Below are 20,789 nucleotides of genomic sequence, written 5' to 3'. Positions count from 1 at the left end.
GAACTAGTGGTGATCCTCCTGCCTCAGCTTTCTAGAGCGCTAGGGTTACAGGCATTCACCACTACACCTGACATGAAGGTACTCTTTTTTGTTTGTTTGTTTGTTTTTATTTTTTGCAGTACCAGGGATGGAACTCAGGATGTTGTGCTTGAGAGGCAGGCAGCAGCACCACTGAGCTAAATCTCCAGTCCTGTTTTGTTTTGTTTTGTTTGCTTTGTTTTTTGAGACAGGGTCTTGCTATGTAGCCCAGGCTGACTTTGAATTCAAAGCAGTTATCCTGCCTCAGCCTCCAGAGTGCTAGGATTACAGGTCTATACTAACATGTCTGACCACTCAGGTACTCTTAATATCCACGTTTCCCAGAAGCCCAGTTCCCCCTGTGTGGAAAAGAAAAGGGTTAAGTTTAGATTCTACGATTCAATGAGCAGAACCAGAAATAAAAAAAAATTGGCAGGTAAGAGGGAGGAAGGAGACAGTTGTGTGTACATGTGTGTGTAGCTGAGAATCAGGCCTAGGGATTTGCACTTGCTGCACTGCCAGCCCTGCAGCCTCTAGCTCAAAAAAGAGAAATGACTTGTTTACTCTGTGAGTTGTCCCTGCAGTGGGGTGGAGTGGCCTTCTGGGGATGAGTCCCCCTTCACTGGACATACTCAAGCAGAGCCAAGCAGCCACTTGTCTGGACCAGGGAGGGGATGTCCTCAAGGTGGGGCTTCTAGCTCTGAGAGTCTAGAAGCCTTTTCCCAAGGAGACCATCAGATAGCAGTGTGCACAGAGATGTTTATCATAGAATTGTTTATGATAAAAAAATAGAAACAGCAGGGGATGGACTAGGTCATGTGATTCGGGAGCAGTACGCAAGACCAGATCCAGCCCACTATCTGGCTCTGTCTCATCCTTGAGCTACACATTTACAGGCTTTTAAGAACAAAGGAGAATTTGTGACAGAGACCTTGATGTGCCCTGAAAATTGTAATATTTACTCTGTAGCCCTTGTTGACTTGTGGACTCGAATAATGATTCCAGTGCTCCAAATTACATTGACTTGTATTTGTGGATGTGTAAAGATGGTCACAGCATATTTTTTGAGAGAGAAAAATAGTTACATAACAGGGTTAGAGCAAACTCCCATTTATATAAAATATACCATTTTATGGGATATCTGTAATGATGGCCTGCAATATTAATAGTGGTTTTTACACTCTATTTATGAAATGATTCTGTATTGTTTGAACATTTCATAGTGAGAAGCTGTTATTTTTGAGACCTTAAAAAGCACTTAGAGGAATAAAATGAATTCTTAATATTCCAGGAGCCCACATTGGATTCGGTTGAGAACTAAATGAGTTTTGATCCAGGCTGAAGCCGTTTTGTTCTGTTTGGATCCTGAGGTGCAACAAGGCCGATCAGACTGAGTGTTTATGTTGTTGTTGTTGTTTTCGATATTAGGTCGATTGCCTCTACTTTGGTTCCATCAGCTGTTATGCATAAATGAAAAAAGAAAGACTCTTCAGTGTAGTTAAAAACGAATTAGCTCCCTTGGATAAGTGATTTGGGGGAATGTTTCCTCTCACTGCCTGCAGAGTTCAGTCACTTCATGCTCAGGGCAAACCGGGTCAGGCCCAGGCCTCCTTCAGGGGACCCAGGTTGGTCTGGTGTGGGGAGGGAAGGGAGGCAGGAAGAGATGTCCTGATTTGAGCTCTTCAAGGATCAGGGCACCTTAACCCCTTCACTTGGGATCTGTTGGTGAATGCTGTGTCCTCTGTGCCTGGCCTTGTGCTGACGCTGGGGCCCCAAGTATCTGAAGTCGTCCTGCCCAGTGTGGAAGATCCGTTAACACGAGTTCATGTCACAGGATGTGTTTTGAGCACCTGCTCTGTGCCAGACAAGGTAGAGTCTTCTAGGCTGATGGTGAATAAGATGAGGGCCATCCCTGCCCTTGGGGAGCTGATTTTAATTGAGGGACATGCAGAGCAACTTGAGCCCTCCGAAGAGAGGTTGTGAGGGAAGTCAAGAGGCAAGTGCTGGGTTTGGGTGAAGAGCACTGGGTCTGAATCTCCACCTCTTTCTGATTCTGCAGCTCCAGGCAAATCCTTTTACTGTTCTCTATAAATTGGGGCTATTAAATGCTCTCTGCCCTGTGGGGTGCTGCAAGGATTAAATAATGCAAAATGCATATCCCAGTGCCAGGCACACAGTGAGTGTCCAACAAATGTCTATTAGCTATTTAAAAACACAACACAACAGTGTAAGAAGTACATAAATCATGCCCGAGAAAGCCCCGACATAGTTACTGCCCTTCAGTCCTGGGCAGAGGTGACGTTTTGTCCCGAGTTGACCTCTCTTTCTTGCCCCTCTGGTGCCATCTCAGTGCCTGTGCCATCCTGATGTTTAGAAGTCTGTCTCCCTGGCCTGCCTGGGCTGTGTGAGCAGACTGTCTCCAAATCCCAGGACCACTGCAGGGTGGAAGAATGTGTGAGGAACAGCAGGATGCTGCATGGCAGCCCCACCTCGGCACCCCACCCCCAAGCCTGGGCCCCTGCCTCACCAGTGATCCAAGTGATTATGAGCTTGCACTGTGGAAACCAGATAGATCTGAGATTTGATCCTGTCCCTATCCCTTCCTAGCTCTGTGTGTGTGTGTGTGTGTGTGTGTGTGTGTACCCTTTTCTTTTCTCCTTTCTCAGTACTAGGGATTGAGTGCAGGGCCTTTGCACTGAGCTACATCTCCAGTCTCTTTTTATTTTTTATTTTGAGACAGGATCTTTCTAAGTCATTAAGTTGCCCAGGCTGGGCTGTAATTTGGGACCCTCCTGTTCATGCCTCCCAAGTAACTGGGATTACATTCTAGCTTTTTTTTTTTTTTTTTTTTTTTTTTTTTGAGTGAGGCATCTTCTTAGTTCATCTGTAGCAGGAGGATGGTATTTCACATTCAGGGTTGCAGCGAGGAGTATATGAGATCCTGTGTTCACTGTTTTTGGCATAGCGCTGGCAACAAGAGAAAAGTCACTTGGAATATTTCTGAAAGAAAATGAACAACTTATCCAAGCTTGCAAACCAGCCAGTCCCATTGATGCCTTGTCCAAAGGAGGGAAAGAATTTACCTGGCTCTGGTCCCTGGGTGTCAGCCACTCTGACCCACAGCTCTGGGTTTGCGGGGAAGAAAATCCTTATGATGCTGCTTGTGAATCTGCTTGAGATATTCAGCAGAAAAGCCTGGCTGTGTAGAGACCTGGGGATGTGTGTGGATCGAATGTGGCTCTGGCTGTGCAGCCCAAGTCTAGGGAGGCACTTCACTCACACAACACACACAGTCTCCGTCAAAGAGGGGGAAAATGAAGAGATAGAGCTGATCCTCCTGCCCTGGGACCGCTTTGACACGCTATGGCAGGGATTTAGGGCTCAGAAATGAACATGCTTGGCTATCTGGTGTGTAAACTAAAGGAAGAGAGCTGAGATAGATGGCCAAGAGCGAGTTCCCCAGCAGCTGCGTAATTCAAAATGAGCTACTGGGGCTTTTGAATTAGAAAAAAAAGTGAAGGGCTTCCTAAAAGCATTTCTGAGCAATAGCTGCTCAGCTAGAGCTTTCCTGTCCTCACTCCCTGGGTTGGGTCCTCTTCAGTCTTTGGGGAAGAAGATTCTGAACATCTTATTGGTGCCTTTTAATATTTTTGAACCCAGGATAAAGTTGATCTTTTTTTTCCTTGTGTGGCTTCAGCTACCACACCAGGGACTGGATCCCCCTCCACTGGCACCAGCTCCTGTTGAGTTGGAGCCGCCAGTTCAGGAGGTTGGGGATGATAGGTTGGGGGTAGGGACTCTAGAGGGTCTCATGTAGAGGAGGGGACTGGAGATGAACCTTTTTGTTTCTTTTTAAACCCCTGAGTTTTTAGGGGAAAGAGGACAGTTGCTCCTTTTTCCCAGCACAGGGCATGATCTATCGCTTCTTGAGACCCTGGTATTTATCATAAACAAATTTAGTTAGTAATTAGTATACGCAGTTCTCATCTGCTTCAAACTTTGGCCAGAAGATGGATGGGGTAAGGATGGTGTTTTGTGGCCAAGTGAAACAATATTTTATCATCAGAGCTTTTGTTTTGTTTTATTTTTTGTCCATAGGTGGTCATCCTAAGTCCTTAATATCAGTCTAAGGGGACAATCAGGGTATTTTGTTCCCTGAGCACCTTGATTTCTTAACCTGTCTTGACTAGGAGGCACATTTATTTTTGTCTTTCCCCCAAAGCTTGAGGCTCAATCCCCGGCATATGCGAAGATATCTTGCTGTCAGTTACTTTAAATTTCACTTGAAATCATCTCGACCTTACTAAGGTTGCTGGTCTCAGCTGATCTCAACCTGGATCATCTGAACCTCAGCTGAGGTTGTCCTGGGACAGGGACAGGATAACCTGACTACCAAAGCAATATTTAGTCTTCCCTGTGACTTTTCTTACCTTGGTTCATGCACAGAGTTGCCTGGTCACCATTGCCTCTTTTTGGGCCCTTTGGTCAGGTCGAAGCTGATTTACCATCTGTCACAGTTACACACAGTCACACAACAACTCCAGCCCGCTGCCCAGTGCTCAGCCCCTTAGAATTGTGCTTTTATTCCTTGTGGAACTACTTGGGCAACTCTACTCTGGGAGGCAGTTAGGCCTCCTTTTGCTTTTTAGGGCCATGTCTACCTGCATAAACCTGGGTTGTTACTAAGCAGCTGGGTGGCATCCCCGAACTGCTTTCTGGGCCTCACCAGGTTCCATTGTGCATCCAGGGTCCTTGCCCAGGTACACTGGGAGGGGCTGTTCTCTCCTGTGGATCAAATGGACTGCTGGTGCCAGGCAAGGTTGCTTCTCCCAGTGCTCTGAAGTTCACACCCCAGTGACAAAGGAGGTGGGAATGCACTGTCTCTGAATCCTGGATAAGCCCCCAAGAAATGTAGCAGGATTTTCACACAGAGAGCCCAGACATGAAGGTTTATTTTTCCAGGAAGCAACTTTATTAATGCTGGGATGGGCTCAGTGGGCTAAAACCCAAAAGGTTGAGGCCCGATCATGGCACAGTTCGCCTTTTATACAAGTTTTGTGTCTTCGTCTCTCTTAAATGGTAACCCACTAACATATTAGAGCCTGAATGGGTACAATCTATGTTGTACAATCTATGTTAGAGCCCTACTAGAGTTACATACGCATATCTAGGAACTAACTGTGTCAAATTGCCTTTGTGTTTTGAGAAGGCCCTCAGTGCATTTTTCTGGGAGAGGCTCTGCTACAATACAACATATAAAATACCATTTTTTGCTGTACATGGTGGCTCACATCTGTAGTTCCAGCTATTTGGGAGGCTGAGGCAGGAGAAATACTTGAGCTCAAGAATATGAGGCCACTGGGGCTACACAGCAAGACCTCATCTCAAAAACAAACACTAAGCTAACACAGCTCTTTAACCACTTTTATATCATAGGCAACAGGTACATTCATGTGTTGTGCACGCAGTGCCATCTGTCTCCAGAGCTTTTTTCGTCTTCCCAAACCAAAACTCCTCATTCTCCCCTTCTCCAGCCTGTGGCAACCACCATTCTCTCTGCCTCTATGAATTTGAGTCCTCTAGGTACTTGCTATAAGTAGAATTATACTGTATTTGTCTTTTTTTTTTTTTTTTGGTACCAGGGATTGAACTTGGGTCCTTGCGCTTACAAGGTAGGCGGTGGCACCACTGAGCTAAATCCCCGGCCCTTTGCTCATTTTTTAATCGAGTTGTTTGCATTTTTATTACTGAGTCATAGTTCTCATCTATCATAGCAGCATAGTAATAATGAGCAACTCTCAGCCTGGGACCCTTTGTGACTTAGCAAGACCCTGTTCTCAAAACAAAACAACTGGGCCTGCAGGTACAGGCAGGCCTGTAATTCCAGCAGGAAGATCACAAGCTTGAGCCCAACCTGGATAATTTAGCGACTTAGTCAGACCCTGTCACAAAAACAAACAATAGTGAGCAACTTGATATGAATTAGTGCAGCAGTTTGGACAGTGTCTCCCCCAGGCCATAAACCCTAAGAGGTCAGACTGTTGCCATCACGTTTCTGTCCCTTACTCAGGGCCTGGTACACGTCAGGTGCTCAGTTAAAACCTGTTCAATAAGTGGACAGAGCTCATTAATAATGAGTTCACACCATTTCACTATGAAGGTGGGGAAAGGAAGTTAGGGAGGGAGAGAGGAAACCAGTCCAGAGGGCAGCACAGTAAAGTGGTTGTCAGGTGTTGTCGTGTTAAAAGCCATGTCCGCTTGTTACTATTCATCTTGTCTTGGAAAATCTCTTCCTTTCTCCTGCCTCAGTTGACTTCCTCCAAGAGGTACCACCACATATCTTGGAAGATGAGAAGTGATTGGCAGGGGAGTGACAAGCTGAGCAGGGGCAAAGTGTGGAACTGAAAGCAAGGGCAGGAGGTTGATTGTCCGTGAGGCTGGAGGAGCTCTGGAGTCAGGGCCAGCAGATACAGAAAGGGTGAGAGTGAAATATCAAATATAAAATATGGGACAGTTGGGTGGGGGTGTAGCTCAGTGGCAAGTGCAAGGTTCTGAGCTCACATGGGGGTGCACTGGAGGCCCCTTCCTCAACTCTGTACCCAGAATCCTGGCACCAGGATGGTGGAGCCCATGCAGGAGAAGAGAGGCCCAGGAGCTGGTATGACCCCAGGGTCAACGCCAGATCATCCCTCAGTCCCTCTATAGTGAGGTCACCAGCTGGGGCAGGGCCCACACTCACTCCCACACAATTCCAGGTAGATATTTAGAGCTTCACCCCTTCAGCGACCTCTCACCATGCATTTGAAGGGAGTCTCCAGGATAAAGGGGGCTGGAGCAGACAGATAAGCCAATATGTTCGAAGCAAGTAGACAGTGCAGAGAGCAGAAGGAAACAAAAAATGAAAGTGATTAGTGTCCTCAGAGAGTTAAGAGCAGATATTGTGTCCATGAAATAGTATCCTATAAAACACTTTATAAAAAAGCAATAATGGGAGAAGAAAAGGCAGTGGGAAAATAAAACACAAGAGTCAAAATAATTTTTTAAAAGTCAATAGAAGAGATGAGAGATAATGAAAAGGAAATGTCCCAGAGGCTGTAACAAAAAGACAATATAAGAAAATTAAAGGCTCGATCCTGGAGGCCTAATATCTGACTAACAGATTTTCCAGGGATCCCAGGAAAAGCCAAGGGGAAGAAATTATTAAAGAAATGATGTGAAGCCAGGTGTGGTGGCACAGGCCTGTAATTCCAGCACTTGGGAGCCCAAGGGAGGAGGATCGCTATGAGTTCAAGGCCATCCTGGGCTATACAGTGAGTTCAAGGCTAGCCTGACCTACCTGGAGAGACCCTGTCTCAAAAGACAAACACAAGAAGAAAAAAAACATTTGATAGTTAAGGGACATGAATTGTCACACCGAGAAAGCCCAAGATAAAAAAGAGTCACCCCTGATGCACGTGATCACGAAATGTCTGACTACTAAGGGTAGAGAGAAGATCCTTAAAGTTTTGGGGGTGGAGAGGACAGATTACATACAAATCATGAGGAATCAAAATGATTTCAGATACTGCAGTGTCAGCACTGCAATCCAAGAAGCGAGGAAGCCATGAAATTCTGATGGAAAATTATTTCCACCTACTAGCCCATACACTCTGAAGTGAAGATAGAATAAAGATATTTTCAGATATGCAAAGGAGCAAAAATTTTGCTTCCTATGTACCCCTTCTGAGAAAGTGACTAGAGGTTGTCTAGGGCATAAACCAAGTTAGAGGGAGACTTTCAAGGCAAGAAGCAGGTGCTCTAACATAGATAAGTGTACAGCTAGTCTAAATAGCAATCTGTCTCAGGTGGAAAGAGGAGGAAGGGTCTAGGAGGTGTATGACTAGGAAAGCAAAAGCAATGGATAGATTATGTGACTGCATGGAAATGGCATTTTACAGGTCTGTTGGTGCATTTGAAGAGATTTAGCAATATGTACATAGAAATAAGCAAATGAAAACGGCAAACGGAAATGTTATTACACTCCATGGCTCATGAATAGAAATAGCTACAAAATCATAAGACTGTAAACCCAGAAAAGGAAGAGAGAGGTTGAGAAAGAAAGAGCTGGGCATGGTGGTACCTATAGTCTTAGGTGCTTGGGAGGCTGAGGCAGGAGGATTGCTTGAGGCTGTGAGTTTGAGACCAACCTGGAGTCACACAAAAAGACCGTGATGGAGGAGAGGAAGAGGGAGAAATGTAAATCTCATCTTTTTTTAAAAAAAATTTAAGATGGGGCCTAACTCCTGGGCTTAGGTGATCCTCCTGCCCTAGTCTCCTAAGTAGCTGGGACCGCAAACAAGCCAGAACGCTTGGCTAACCCTGAATCGCAAGTTATAGTTTTCTCACAAGTTTAGTTAAAAATTATGGGGGGAAAAACTGTGTTAGAAGAATGGAGGGAAAGAGAAGGATGGTGCGAAACCTAGCACACTAGGGAACCGGCGTTACTGGTGTTCACTAATATTTGGGTCTCCCTGCTGCTGGGCACACAGGACCGTACTTCTCAGCCCATGCAGGCAGACAGGGCAGTATGACAACATCAGGCCATTTGGCTTCAGGGGAAGTGACGTACTGCCGCTGGACCTGCTCCTCCCTCTGTGGCGGTCATGGAGGCCATGGGTTAAGATAACTGAGCCACACAAGTGTAGCAGCCTGGGATATGAGATCCTGGCCGTGCTGAATGGATTCTGCCAGAGTGAGAAATAAACCTTTAATGTGCTAAGCCCCTGAGACTTTGGGATTATTTACTGCTGCTGCTGGTGCATAGCTTTAGTTAACCACATACAAACTTCAGCAAATACTACCTGAAATTGGGACGTCAAGAAATAGCCATTTAAACACATGCTTTAGAATTATGGAGATAATTACTCCAGATGACTAGTTAAAAACATTAACCACAGTTGCCTCCGGGAGCTGGGCAGAGCAGAGAGGAAAAGTGGGCAGAGGGGTGACTGTTTTTATTAGTACTTGATGGCTTTTTGCATTCTGCATTACACTGGCAGAAAAGAAATTCTCTAAAAATCTGCTTTCATATATGTAGCTGGGGTCCCCACCAAACCGTCACAGTGGCTGACTCTGTGTGTCAGGAGGGAGGGTACGCTGGATAGAATGTCCGAGGAACTACGGGTCGGGCTGTGGGAAGGTGCTGTAGGAAAGAAAGGTATGCAGACGGGGTGCTGGTCTGATGGCAGTGAGAGCCACAGAAGGCTAGTGTCCTGAGCAGATCGGCCTTTCGGAGTGAGCTCCCGACTCTCACGGGTAATGAACCTGGGAGAGAGGTTGCTGCCCCAGTCCTGGTGAGAGCTGAAGAACCCTGGAATAAGACCTCTCTATGACAGATGTCTGCAGGAGCCTGCTGTTTGCACTAGTACTGGCAGGGAACAAAAGAGACTGAGTCACCTACCTTCAGAGAGCTTCTTTGGGTGAAAGAGCTAATGGACATAAAAGAAGATGAATGTTTCAGTGATAGTGTGAGGTGGTGCTTTGTGCTATAAAGAAAAGTGAAGCAGCCAGGTATGGTGGCACAGGCCTGTAATCCCAGCTGCTTGGGAGGCTGAGGCAGGAGAGTCTCAAGCTCAAGGCCAGCCTGGGTAACTTAGCAAGACCCTGTCTCAAAGTATAAGAAAAGAAAAAGATCTGAGGATATAGCTCAGTGATATAGTGCTTGCCTAACGTGTGTGAGGCTTTGGGTTCCATCTCCAGTACCACTGTCACCCCCCCCCCACACACACACAAAGTGAAGTACCAGAATGGGCCAGAGAGCCCTGGTGGGGAGAGGCGGGCTGTAGCTAGGGTGGCAGGGGAGGGCATCTCTGAGGAGGGAACGTTTGAAGAATCCTGAAGGAAGTGAAGTAGATAAGAGATGGTGCCAGGTAGGGGTACAGTAAGTCTGGAGGCCTCGAGCTAGGGTGGGGTGGGGCAGGTGTGGCGAGCTGGGGCCCCAGAGGTGGCCGGGGCCAGTTTGTGGGAACAGAGGTACTGTGGGGTGGTACTGTGGAAGGACTGTCTTGAGGCTGGAGAAGGGGGTCGAACCAGGACAGGTCACGGTTGTGGGGACCAGAGAGAGGGAGGCCGGAGAGGAGAGGGGTCTGGGGCTCTGGCTGGCAGACTGCGCTGAGCTGCGGAGCCGCTGCGCCCCACATGGCCTCGCCCCGGAAGTTTCAGCTCCAACTCCCCGTGCCCCAGCCCCCTCTGGGAATGGAAGGATCGTTCACAAATCAAAATAGCGGGCAGAGAACAACCTCGAATTGTTCTGCGTAAAAGCAGAGAAATTAGAGGAGTCAGCTGTGAGCTTGAGACTGCCTCCTACGCAGCTGGGATCTGCACGCCCAAGACAGACTTCCCGACACTCAAGATTCTGCTGTCTCTGAGTGAAACTTTTTGCTTCTCCGGCCCCAGAGCAAATAGCAGCTATTTTGGGAGGGAGTGGGACAGATGCAGGCTATGGAGGACAATGAGTGAGTCCATTTATTTTAAACCACAAAAAGCCCCATCACTTCTTGAAGAAACAGCTTTAGCAGATGTGAGATTGTTCGGTCTTTCAAAAATATTAAGTACTGGGGCCGGGGATTTAGCTCAGTGGTTCAGCTGCCTGGCTCGCAAGCGCAAAGACCCAAGTTCGATTCCCGGTACCAAAAGGAAAAAATATTAAGTACTGTACTGTACCCTCATCGTGGGTGGCACCAAAGGGAGCAAAGAGGCAAACTGTGTGATATCACCTTGGGGTAGAGTGGAGAGAATACACAGGGAGTCAGAAGGGCCAAGTTCTTGCCTTGGCTTTGCAATTTTGCTGTGTGACCTTGGATGGGTTGTGCTGTCTCTCTGGGCTTCAGTTTCCCTATCTCTCCCCAGCATGGGCTTCAGTCTGTACAGTGGTTCTCCACCCTCTGGAGTTTGTAAGAATTACTTGGAGTGGAGGTGTGCTTGTTAAAGGTAGAGATTCCTGGGCCAGGGATTTAGCTCAGCAGTTTGGTGGCCTTGCAAGCGCAAGGACCTGAGTTCAATCCCCGGTACCAAAAAAAAAAAAAAAAAAAAAAGGTAGAGATTCCTGGGCCCCAGGTTTAGCTCAGTGGCACCAGTGCTTGCCTGGCAAGCACAAGGTCCTGAGTTATTCCCGGTACCAAAAAAGAAAAAAAAAGATGGAGGTTCCTGGGCCCAGTTCCAGAGGTTAATAATTTATAGTTTAGCATATCTGGGCCCAGGAGTCTGCATTTCTCACAGGCTCTGCTGAAAATTTTCACCTTTAATTAATTAATTAATTAATTAATTTTTTGTACCGAGGATCGAACTTGGGTTCTTGTGCTTGCAAGGCAGGCGGCAGAACCACCGAGCTAAATCCTGGGCCCATTCTGCTGGAAATTTTGAAGGGAGCCTTCACACCCCACCTCAATAAATTGCTTCCCCTCAGTCTTCCAAGGCTTTTCCTATTTTGGAATGGGAAGAGTCACTCATGTAGTACAGCCTTTCTCTGGGTTTCTCAGATCAGTCCTTAGCCCTGCCTCAGTGTACCTGTGTTTCTGTGACAAGTGCACTGGCCCAGGGCAGTCTCCCCAGCTACCCAGTGCCCAGCCCAGGCCCTGTTGCACAAGCAATCATGACTGTAAATGCTGGCCAGACAAGGGCCAGCTGTGGCGTAGATGGCTGCGTGCAGCATAGAGCAGGAGGCACACTGGGAAAGTTTGGTCGTACACCTCTCTGCCTGATGCCTGGGCCCCTGCCCTGGGTTTTATATATGACACTGTCAGCAACTTGCCTTCCCTACCCCACTGGGGGTGGGAAGAGGCATCCAGAGGGTGGAGCCAAGCTTTGGGGAGATTAGAATATCTGGGTGGGCCAAGGAAGGACCAGGTGCCCTGGTCTGCCCCAGGAGTCCGCGGCCCTAGCTAGTCTGCCAGGCAGCGTCCCTTCTTTAGAGTAGGCCGATCGTATCCCAGAAGGCCAGGTCAGAGTAGAAGTTGGCTGGTCTAGCCCCTAGCTTCATTCTGCACAGATGAAGAGTAACAGTTATGCTGGCCTGCAGGGTTTTGGTTTTTCTTTTTCAGTGCTGGGATCAAACCCAGGGCAGCATCCATGCTAGGTAAGTGCACTACCACTGAGCTACAGCCCTTGTTCTGCACATTCACCAACCACTGGGCTTCAGGGCTAAGTTCTACATTAGCTCATTACATTTTTGTAACCATCACTGATGGTTGAGAGCTGATACAAGTACTAGCCCTCTTTCTATATGTAGTTAAATTTGCTGATGCTCAGAGACTTCAAGCTACTAGCCCAGGGTCACGCAGCCAATATATAGGAGAGGCAGGTTTAGAACCCCAGTTCGTTTTCTCTGGAGTCAGTTTGTTCTCAAAGCCAATTGCTTGGTAACTTTCAGTCGATACGGTTTTTCCTAGAATACCTTCTTCCAAAGTCACCCACCACCAGAGAAATCCTTCTACCTCTGTTGTAGAGGAGTGAGGTTGAATTAGATGGTTCAGGACCTGCCCTCGACCTTACATGTAGCTTTGGGCACCCCCTGTGTTTCATGGAAACTGAAATCTGTGAAACTGGACAATTACCCATGCACTTCCTTCTAAGGTACACTAAGATGAAGACAGCGACCAACATCTACATCTTCAACCTGGCCTTGGCCGATGCGCTGGCCACCAGCACACTGCCCTTCCAGAGTGCCAAGTACCTGCTGCAGACATGGCCCTTCGGGGAGCTGCTCTGCAAGGCTGTGCTGTCCATCGACTACTACAACATGTTCACCAGCATCTTCACGCTCACCATGATGAGTGTCGACCGCTACATCGCCGTGTGCCACCCCGTCAAGGCCCTGGACTTCCGCACACCTGCCAAGGCCAAGCTGATTAACATCTGCATCTGGGTCCTGGCCTCAGGTGTTGGTGTCCCCATCATGGTTATGGCTGTGACCCGCCCCCGGGGTGAGTGAGGGAGGGAGTGGTACGCAGGTCTCAGACCGCAGGGGGCAGCATGTGGGCCTCTCTAGGTTTGCAGGGCACTTCCCAGGGTGAGTGGAGGCAGCTGCTCCCTGTTGCAGGTGTGAGCTGCAGGCAGCGCCCCTGGGAGTGTGGGAGGTCAGCCAGCAGGGTGGGAGTGGTTGGCGAGTGGGGAATGTGACAGGGAGGCTATGTGAAGGTGAAAGAGTGAGTGGGCAGTGGGCAGATGGGTCACTGGTCAAAGGGAATAAACAGGATGGGACTGTGAATCGCTGGCCTGGGTCCCTGCGGGGGGCTGGCCAGGACTGACCTGCAGGGAGATGGGTGGGGGTGTCGGGGTAAGAGGTCACTGACCTGTGGAGGCCAAAGGGTCTCCCGTCCCACCTCAAACTTCCTTTTACCCAGCTTTGAAAACCGAAGCAAAGCCTAGAGAAGGTACTTTTCCTTGGAATAAAGCTATTGTCATTTTAGTGACTATCTGTATTTGTTATTCTAGCAGCTGTAACAATCTCCAAAAAGCTCAGAAGCTTAATGTGGTGGAAGTTTATTTGTCACGCATATCGCTAACCATTGTGAGAGCAGCGCAGTCATTTAGGGACCCAGGTTCTGACTAAGGGACCCTGAACCTTCCACTGCTGGTATCTGGCTGCATGAACCTAGAGAGGAAGTGTGAGGTTGCACAACTGCTTCTTCTTCTTCTTCTTTTTTTTTTTGCAGTGCTGGGGTCAAACCCAGGGCGTTGCTCATGCTAAGCAAGAGGTTGCACTGCTGAGCTAAAGCTCCAGCCTCCTCATAAATATTATGGTCCATCCCTTCCAAGTGATAACTGGTCACATGGCCCCACCTTGAAGTAAAGAAGTGGGCAAGGTAGTCTAGAAGAGCACCAAAGACATTAGGCGCTGATTAACTTCTATAAAACACTTAGGAAAGGGCCTGGCTCACTGCCAAGGCCCAGTAAATGCAGTTGCTAAATGATTAAGCCTGTAGGAGACACAGGCAAGGACTTCTACCTCTGTTTGGTTGTGTGAAAACTGAGAATCAGAGAGGCCATGTAGTTTACCAAGATCACACAGGTGGGCATTGGGTAGAACCTGCCTTATGACTCGAGGTTCCTGCCCTCAGATCTGTTGTTCTTTTTGGCCCTTTGGGGGAGAGGTTTGCAGTGGCCTGATGTGGGTAGGAGAAGGGGACAGGCCTGATGGGAGGATTCTGCTTTTTGGTACTGGGGGTCGAACTCGGGTCCTTGTGCTTGCAAGGCAAGCAGCAGCAGAACCACTGAGCTAAATCCCTAGCCCCTGGAGGCTTCTTGATCACGTTTGACCCTCACAAGGGTAGAGTCCCTTGTACAGCCTCTGAACAGTTGGTTTTGACTCAGCAGCAGGGCCCATTCCTCACTGTCAGCCTTCAGTTTCCCTGCCAGTAACTGTAGCCTGCTGAGGCTAGACCAGATGGGTTCCTCCCTTCTCCCCCTCCCCACCCACTCTCACACTCTCTCTCTCTCTCTCTCTCTCTCCCTCTCTCTCTCTCTCTCACACACACACACACACACACACACACACACACACACTGCCCCAGCACGTGCTGTCAGCACATATTGGTTGTTCTGAATGCTGCTTCCTGTGTGACCTTAAACAAGTGCTGTTCCTCTCTGGGCCTGATTCTGCCATCTGTACAACAAAGGTTTTGGACTCATCTATCCCTGGGGTCCTGCCAGCCTGATGTCCTGGAATCCATCTTGTCTGTGGATTCCCAGCTGCTTCTCATAACTCTAGGCACCAAGCCCACTGTGTGGCTCCAGGAGACCTCAGGACTCCCCTGGGCCAGCCCCAGCCCTGCATCAGAAGCCCACAACATCCCGGAAGGTGCTGGTTCAGCCCCCTTATTCCAGGAACAGGGAGCTCATTCTCTCCTGGATGCCCTTCAAGTCCATCAGAAAATTCTTTGTTTTCTCCCCCAGTACTGGGGACTGAATCCTGTGATGCTTTACCACTGAGCTACATCTCCAGTCCTTTTTATTATTTTGAGACAGGGTCTTGGTAAGTTGCCTAGGTCAGACTTGCACTTGGATCCTTCTGTGTCAGCCTCCCAATTAGTTGGGATTACAGCATGCACCACCTCCCCCAGCTAAAAAAGTTCTTGACATTAGCTGATACCCACCTCCCTCCAGGGAGGCTAGTTTAATCCTGGCTGGGTTTCCCTAGGTTTCTGTTCCTCTTCCTGTGTGTGCACTGTGCCTTTAAACCTTGCTGTGCTGAATGCCTTACTGTGTCTAGGCCTATTTAATCCTCACCTAGTCCTAAGGGAGATGGATATCTTATTACTTCCACCTTTTTAAAGCTTGAATTGAAAAAGGTGTGGTTTGGCCAGTGTCACACTGTACACAGCAGACAGGGTCAGAATCTGCTGTTGAATCATGTTTGTTTGTTTCTCCTTCCTGTTACTCAGGATTGAATCCAGGACCTTAGCACATTCCCAGCCCTTTTAAAAATTTTAAAGCAGGTTCTTGCTAAGGCCAAGGATTTAGCTCAGTGGCACTGTGCCTTCCGTGAAAGTACAAGGTCCTGAGTTTGGTCCCTGATATGGAAAAACAAAACATGTTCTTGCTAAGTCACTAAGTTGCCCAAGCTGAGCTCAAATTTGTGATCCTCCTGCCTCAAGTTCCCAGAGGATGTGTGTGCCACCAAGTCCACCCTGAGTCACACATTTTTTTTGTTTGAGACATGGTCTCACTATGTATAGTGGACCCTCGAGTTACGACCTGACTGTCTTGAGTTATGACCCAAATGCTGGCTGCTTGTGCTTCCATTTAGCGTGTTGGGATAAATTATTTTTTACTTATTACTACCACGCATAGTAGTAGAAGCGTATAAAGGGCCTAGGAGAGAACACAGAAAGGGGACCTCTCAGATGAGGGCCAATCTTTCTTGGGTTGTTTCTTCTTCTTCCTTTTTTTTTGTACTGGAGATCGAACTCAGGACCTTGTGCTTGCGAGCCAGGCGGTGGAACCACTGAGCTAAATCTCCGGGCCCTATGGTGGGCTCTTGACCCCACCAAGACAGGGAGGCGAGCAGGCAGGGCCTCAAGTGTACAGGCCTCTCACCCCCTCTTTCCTTGTCTCCCTGACCCAGACGGGGCAGTGGTGTGCATGCTCCAGTTCCCCAGCCCCAGCTGGTACTGGGACACAGTGACCAAGATCTGCGTGTTCCTCTTCGCCTTCGTGGTGCCCATCCTCATCATCACCGTGTGCTACGGCCTCATGCTGCTGCGCCTGCGCAGTGTGCGCCTCCTGTCGGGCTCCAAGGAGAAGGACCGAAGCCTGCGGCGCATCACGCGCATGGTCCTGGTGGTGGTGGGCGCCTTTGTGGTGTGCTGGGCGCCCATCCACATCTTCGTCATCGTCTGGACACTGGTGGACATCGACCGGCGTGACCCGCTCGTTGTGGCCGCGCTGCACCTGTGCATCGCCCTGGGCTATGCCAACAGCAGCCTTAACCCCGTGCTCTACGCCTTCCTGGACGAGAACTTCAAGCGCTGCTTCCGCCAGCTCTGCCGCTCGCCCTGCGGCCGCCGGGAGCCGGGCAGCTTCAGCCGCGCACGCGAGGCCACGGCCCGCGAGCGGGTCACTGCCTGCACTCCCTCCGACTGCCCGGGGGGTGGCGCTGCGGCCTGAACACACCTCTCCCCTGCACCCCTCCGAGGTAACCATGGAGGCCCAGGGAGGTGGAACCACGATCCGGGACTGGGCAGTAGAGGGTGTGGAGGCTTGGGCCGCTGGATTGGTGCCTGGGGACTTGGGACTGGGTAAGTGGCCGCGAGATGGGGCCTGTGCAGTGGGGTGGCCTCTGGAGCCAGTGAGGGACAGGTACCTGATCCAGGTCTCAGGCTGGGCGGAGGCAGCTAGTGATTGCAGGAGTGTGGGACCTGCAGCACTGGAACCGGGCCTGCTAACAGACCTGTGCAGTGGGCAGAGTCTCAACCTTGGGGCAGCCTTGAGTTCTAAGCCCCCGGGGGATTTGAGGCATCAAGATCTGCTCTAGAACCTGACGATTCTGCCCCTAGGACCGAGAAAGAGCAATGGTGGATGGTGGCTTGAAAGTTGAGTTGCAAGGCTGAATGTGGTGGAGAGGATCCCCTTCCCGGAGAGGCAGAGAGGCAGGACAAAGCAGGCTTGCTGTAACTCAGAGAGCCTGTGTGCAGGAGGTGGGGCCTCGTGTTTGGCAGAGTCCCAGCCTCGAGTTCTAGCAGCAGGTGGGGACTCACCGAGGTCTAGGTCCAATTTGACATCTTTATAAATAGAGAATACAAAAGAAACAGAGAAGAAAAGGGATAAACAACATAACTTTTCTTCTTTCATTTTCTTTTTGGTACTGGGGATTGAACTCGGGACCTTACACTTTTACACTTTCGTAGTAGGCGGCGGAACCACTGAGCTAAATCCCCAGCCCCAACAGCATAACTTTTCACTTGAACGGTCCCTTATTTCTTTTGAACGGGCAGCGATGCCTAAGACTGGAAGCAGAGTCCACAGCAGTATCCAGTAGATCTTGGGACAGGACAGTGGAGCAGGGCCAGCGGCCCTCAGTTGAAATAGGGTCCTCAGAACCAAGTATTTGAGGCTTAGAAAGGAATAAGAAGGTCCCGGGGCTTCAAACCTGGAGCTGGGCCTTTGTGCCGGGGGTGGGGTGATGGTGGTGGAGGTGGTGGTAGTGGGCTAAGGCGTGGAGCCAGGCTTCTGCTTTGAGGTTAGGTCCTCAGGCCTGAGTAGGGACTCTTGTAGGGAGTCCCCAGGGCCCTGGTGTCTGTGGCTGAGTACCAGAGCGCAGACAGAGGATCGCCCATTTAGAGCATGCGAGTGAAGTGTGTGTGGGGGTGCACCAAGACACCCCCTGCAGATTTCCAGACCCTTGATAAGAACTTCAGAATTCTCTCCTCTTCTCCCAGCATCTGTCTGTGACCCATGCATCTGGTGTCAGTGCCTCTGACAAACTGGAAATGCCCACTTGGGGCCTGATTTTGAGGGAACCAAGGGAAGAAGACAGCGTGTGCTCTGCTCTCCAATTGCCCTCCGCTCCCCCACCGTCTCCAGCCCACCCAGCTTCTTCTTCAGGCTGCTGAGTTCCAGGGTTCACCCAAAGCCAGGCATAGAAGTGCCTGTCAGGCACCCCAGACCTTTGCTTCCCTCAGTGTCAGAGTCTGTCCTTGTCCCCTGGGCCTCCCACACTTCCGCTGCCCACCCTTCCCCCACCCTGCATCAGCGAGGCACCCCTGACTCCCTATTGAAGCAAGCGCTGACATCCTTGTAAAAACAAATTTAATTTTCTTCCTTTTTTGGGACAGATGGGAAGAAAATGACGCCTTTGTCTCAAACCAAAAAAGAAAAGAAACAATATACCTCTTTTCCCTTTGACAGCCATTTTTTGGGAACAAAAGCTGAGAGGCTGTCACTCCAGCAAGAACTGAACTAGTTGGGGGTGGGGGCACCAAGGTGGGCTTTGTGCACATTTAAGGAGTAAGGGTCCCTTCAGTGAGTAAAGCACAGCCCTCATCTCAGGGCGAGGTCCCCTGAAACCCTGGACCTGAGGATTTTCTTCTAGGAAGTGGCTCCCCTGAGACCTGGGATGAGGGGCAGTGACTGCCACTCAGACCCAGCCCCCACGCTACCATGACCTGGAATCTCGGGCCACTCGTAGCTCAACGGTCACCACCCAGATGGGCCCTGCGACCATAGAGACTTCTGTTTGGAGGTGTAGTCAGCAAGGCCGGGGACATCCTGGACATGCCTTGACATTTGGGACTCTTCCTGCTGATGCTCTGGGGAGATGCCAGAGCAAGGGAACGATTTAGGAGCTGGAGAAGACTTTTTTCCCCAAACTGGGGATCAAACTCAGGACCTTGTGCTTGCCAGGCAGGTACGATGCCGCTGAGCTAAATCTTTAGTTTTTTTTTTTTTTTTTTGTACTGGGGATTGAATTTGGGTTGTTGTGCTTGCAAGGCAGGTTTAGCACCACAGAGCTAAATCCCTGGCCTGAGAAGACTCTTGAAGTAAGTGGGGGTAAGGCTCTTTATTCTTCTTGCAAGGACTATGTCATCACACACACATGACAGACGACACACACGCATGCCACAGGCCTGTCTCCAAGCCACTTGAAGTCCACTAACTGCCACCTCCTGTTAGTCTAACAGATCTGGTTGCTTTTTGCCCCTGATAGAAGATATATGAGTTTGTCCTGGAGTCATCAGGGGCCGGATCCAGACCGAGTACATTTAAGGTAATGCAATTTTGTATTGAAATCTACTTCTTGCCAGCCTGGCCCATATGGCTTTGCCCTCAGAAGGCTCAAGCCAGGGGATAGATGGATGATTGCATCCCAGTGTGATGAGCTCAGGGACAAAGAGCCTAGGGAGTATGTCATAGGAAGTGCCTTTTGTATCTTTTTATTGAAAACACATGTGTAGCAATTCCACGAGAGGTGGAAACAGGTCAGGGGGCCTTAAAGGATGAATACAAGTTTGCCACCAAGGTGAAGGAACAGTGTATGTGAAAGCATGAGATGTTCAAGTGCCTGGCATATCCAAGAAATTCTGTGCAACAGAATCACAGGACTTAACTGAGCACTTTTTTGTGCCAGGCACGGTGCCAGGGGTGCTGTGTGTGTTACCCTAGTGGATCCTCAGGGCAGCCAAGTGGGGACGTAATGGTACCCCCACTCTATACAAGAAAGCTGAGGAGGCTCAGAGAAGTTGAGCCCCTGGGCTCACAGAGCCTGTGAGTAGTGGCAGAACCTGGGTCAGTGGAATTCCAGGGAAAATTCCAAGGTCTGAGTTTGCAGTAAATCCCAGGCATCATTCAAGTGGGAAGACTTTAGTAGCTGGAACTCTAGGGTGAGGTTTTGGAAGACTTAAGGCAAAATGGAGCAATCTGAAGGAAAAGGGCAAATTTTCATGAACTTTTGTTCCTCTCCAAGCTCTCCAAATCTTCTCATTTCAAAATGTGCTGTGCATGATGCATTTTTAATGCTCCAAGTTGACAGTGTAATTCTAGATCATCACCAGGTTCTGAAAATTGTGGAGTAGGGCTCTTTTCTCCAAAATTTCCATTTCTCTTTCTTTAGGAGTGGGAGGGAAGTTTTTGCCCCTGCTTTAAAAATGTCCTACAGTTTCCTGTCCTGGAAGTAGCAGGTGAGGCCAGCATCAAATCTTGACTTACCCTGCCTGAGCCTCTGTGTCCTCTTCTGTAGCATGAACTTCCTTCACGGGCAGTGGTGCAGGTTACATGAGGTAATGTGTGTGTAGCTTTAGGGCCAGTTACCTAAGGGTGCTGTTAGCACACAGTGAGTAACTGTTACTAAGAGCTAGAGACCCACAGGGAAAGTGGGTGGGCTTTCAGGAGCAGCAGGAAAGAGGAGCCTGGGGACCCAGCCTGGGGGTCCCTCCCTTGCTTCCTAGGTACAGGAGCCTGTGCAGAGTGAGAAGCCACTGGGGAAGCAGGAGGAGGACGGGGAGAATATGCTGCCATGGAAACTGGAGGAGGGGGGCGGAGTGATGGAGGATGTCAAGTGTCATGAGAGGGTGGGGGCGGGGAGGACAGGAGGCTGATGGGAGCCAACCAGAGCCCTCAACTTCAGTCTCCTGCATAGCTTGGGAACCCCGCAAACCCCCAGCCGCTTCAGATCGCAACTCAGAAGCTAAATGGCTACATGAATTGGGCAAGGGAATTTGCCCTCTCTGAGCTTCTGTTTTTTGTTTGTTTGTTTGTTTGTTTGTTTTTTGAGACAGGGTCTCACTATAGTTGAGACT

The 20,789-nt window shown here is 49.3% G+C and overlaps 1 protein-coding gene across 7 annotated transcripts in view; it reads left to right on the top strand.

Annotated features, from left to right (window-relative positions):
• The window catches only part of Oprd1 (opioid receptor delta 1), a 37,916-nt gene that overhangs the window by 16,387 nt on the left and 740 nt on the right, over positions 1–20,789 (top strand). For 4 of the 7 annotated variants that reach the window (XM_010632109.2, XM_010632132.2, XM_010632127.3 and 1 more), the window contains exons 2-3: positions 12,628–12,977; positions 16,121–17,335. In XM_010632109.2, coding sequence (XP_010630411.1) covers positions 12,638–12,977; positions 16,121–16,662 — 882 coding nt within the window. In that variant the 5' untranslated portion in view covers positions 12,628–12,637 and the 3' untranslated portion in view covers positions 16,663–17,335. The other 3 variants (XM_010632118.2, XM_033767550.1, XM_019208746.2) reach the window with 3 other exon arrangements.

Source organism: Fukomys damarensis, unplaced genomic scaffold, assembly GCF_012274545.1.
Source record: "Fukomys damarensis isolate Sample0158 unplaced genomic scaffold, DMR_v1.0_HiC HiC_scaffold_23, whole genome shotgun sequence".
Classification (NCBI taxonomy): domain Eukaryota; kingdom Metazoa; phylum Chordata; class Mammalia; order Rodentia; family Bathyergidae; genus Fukomys; species Fukomys damarensis.
The sequence above is the reverse complement of the archived record's forward strand: the minus strand, read 5'-3'. Positions and strand labels throughout refer to the sequence as shown.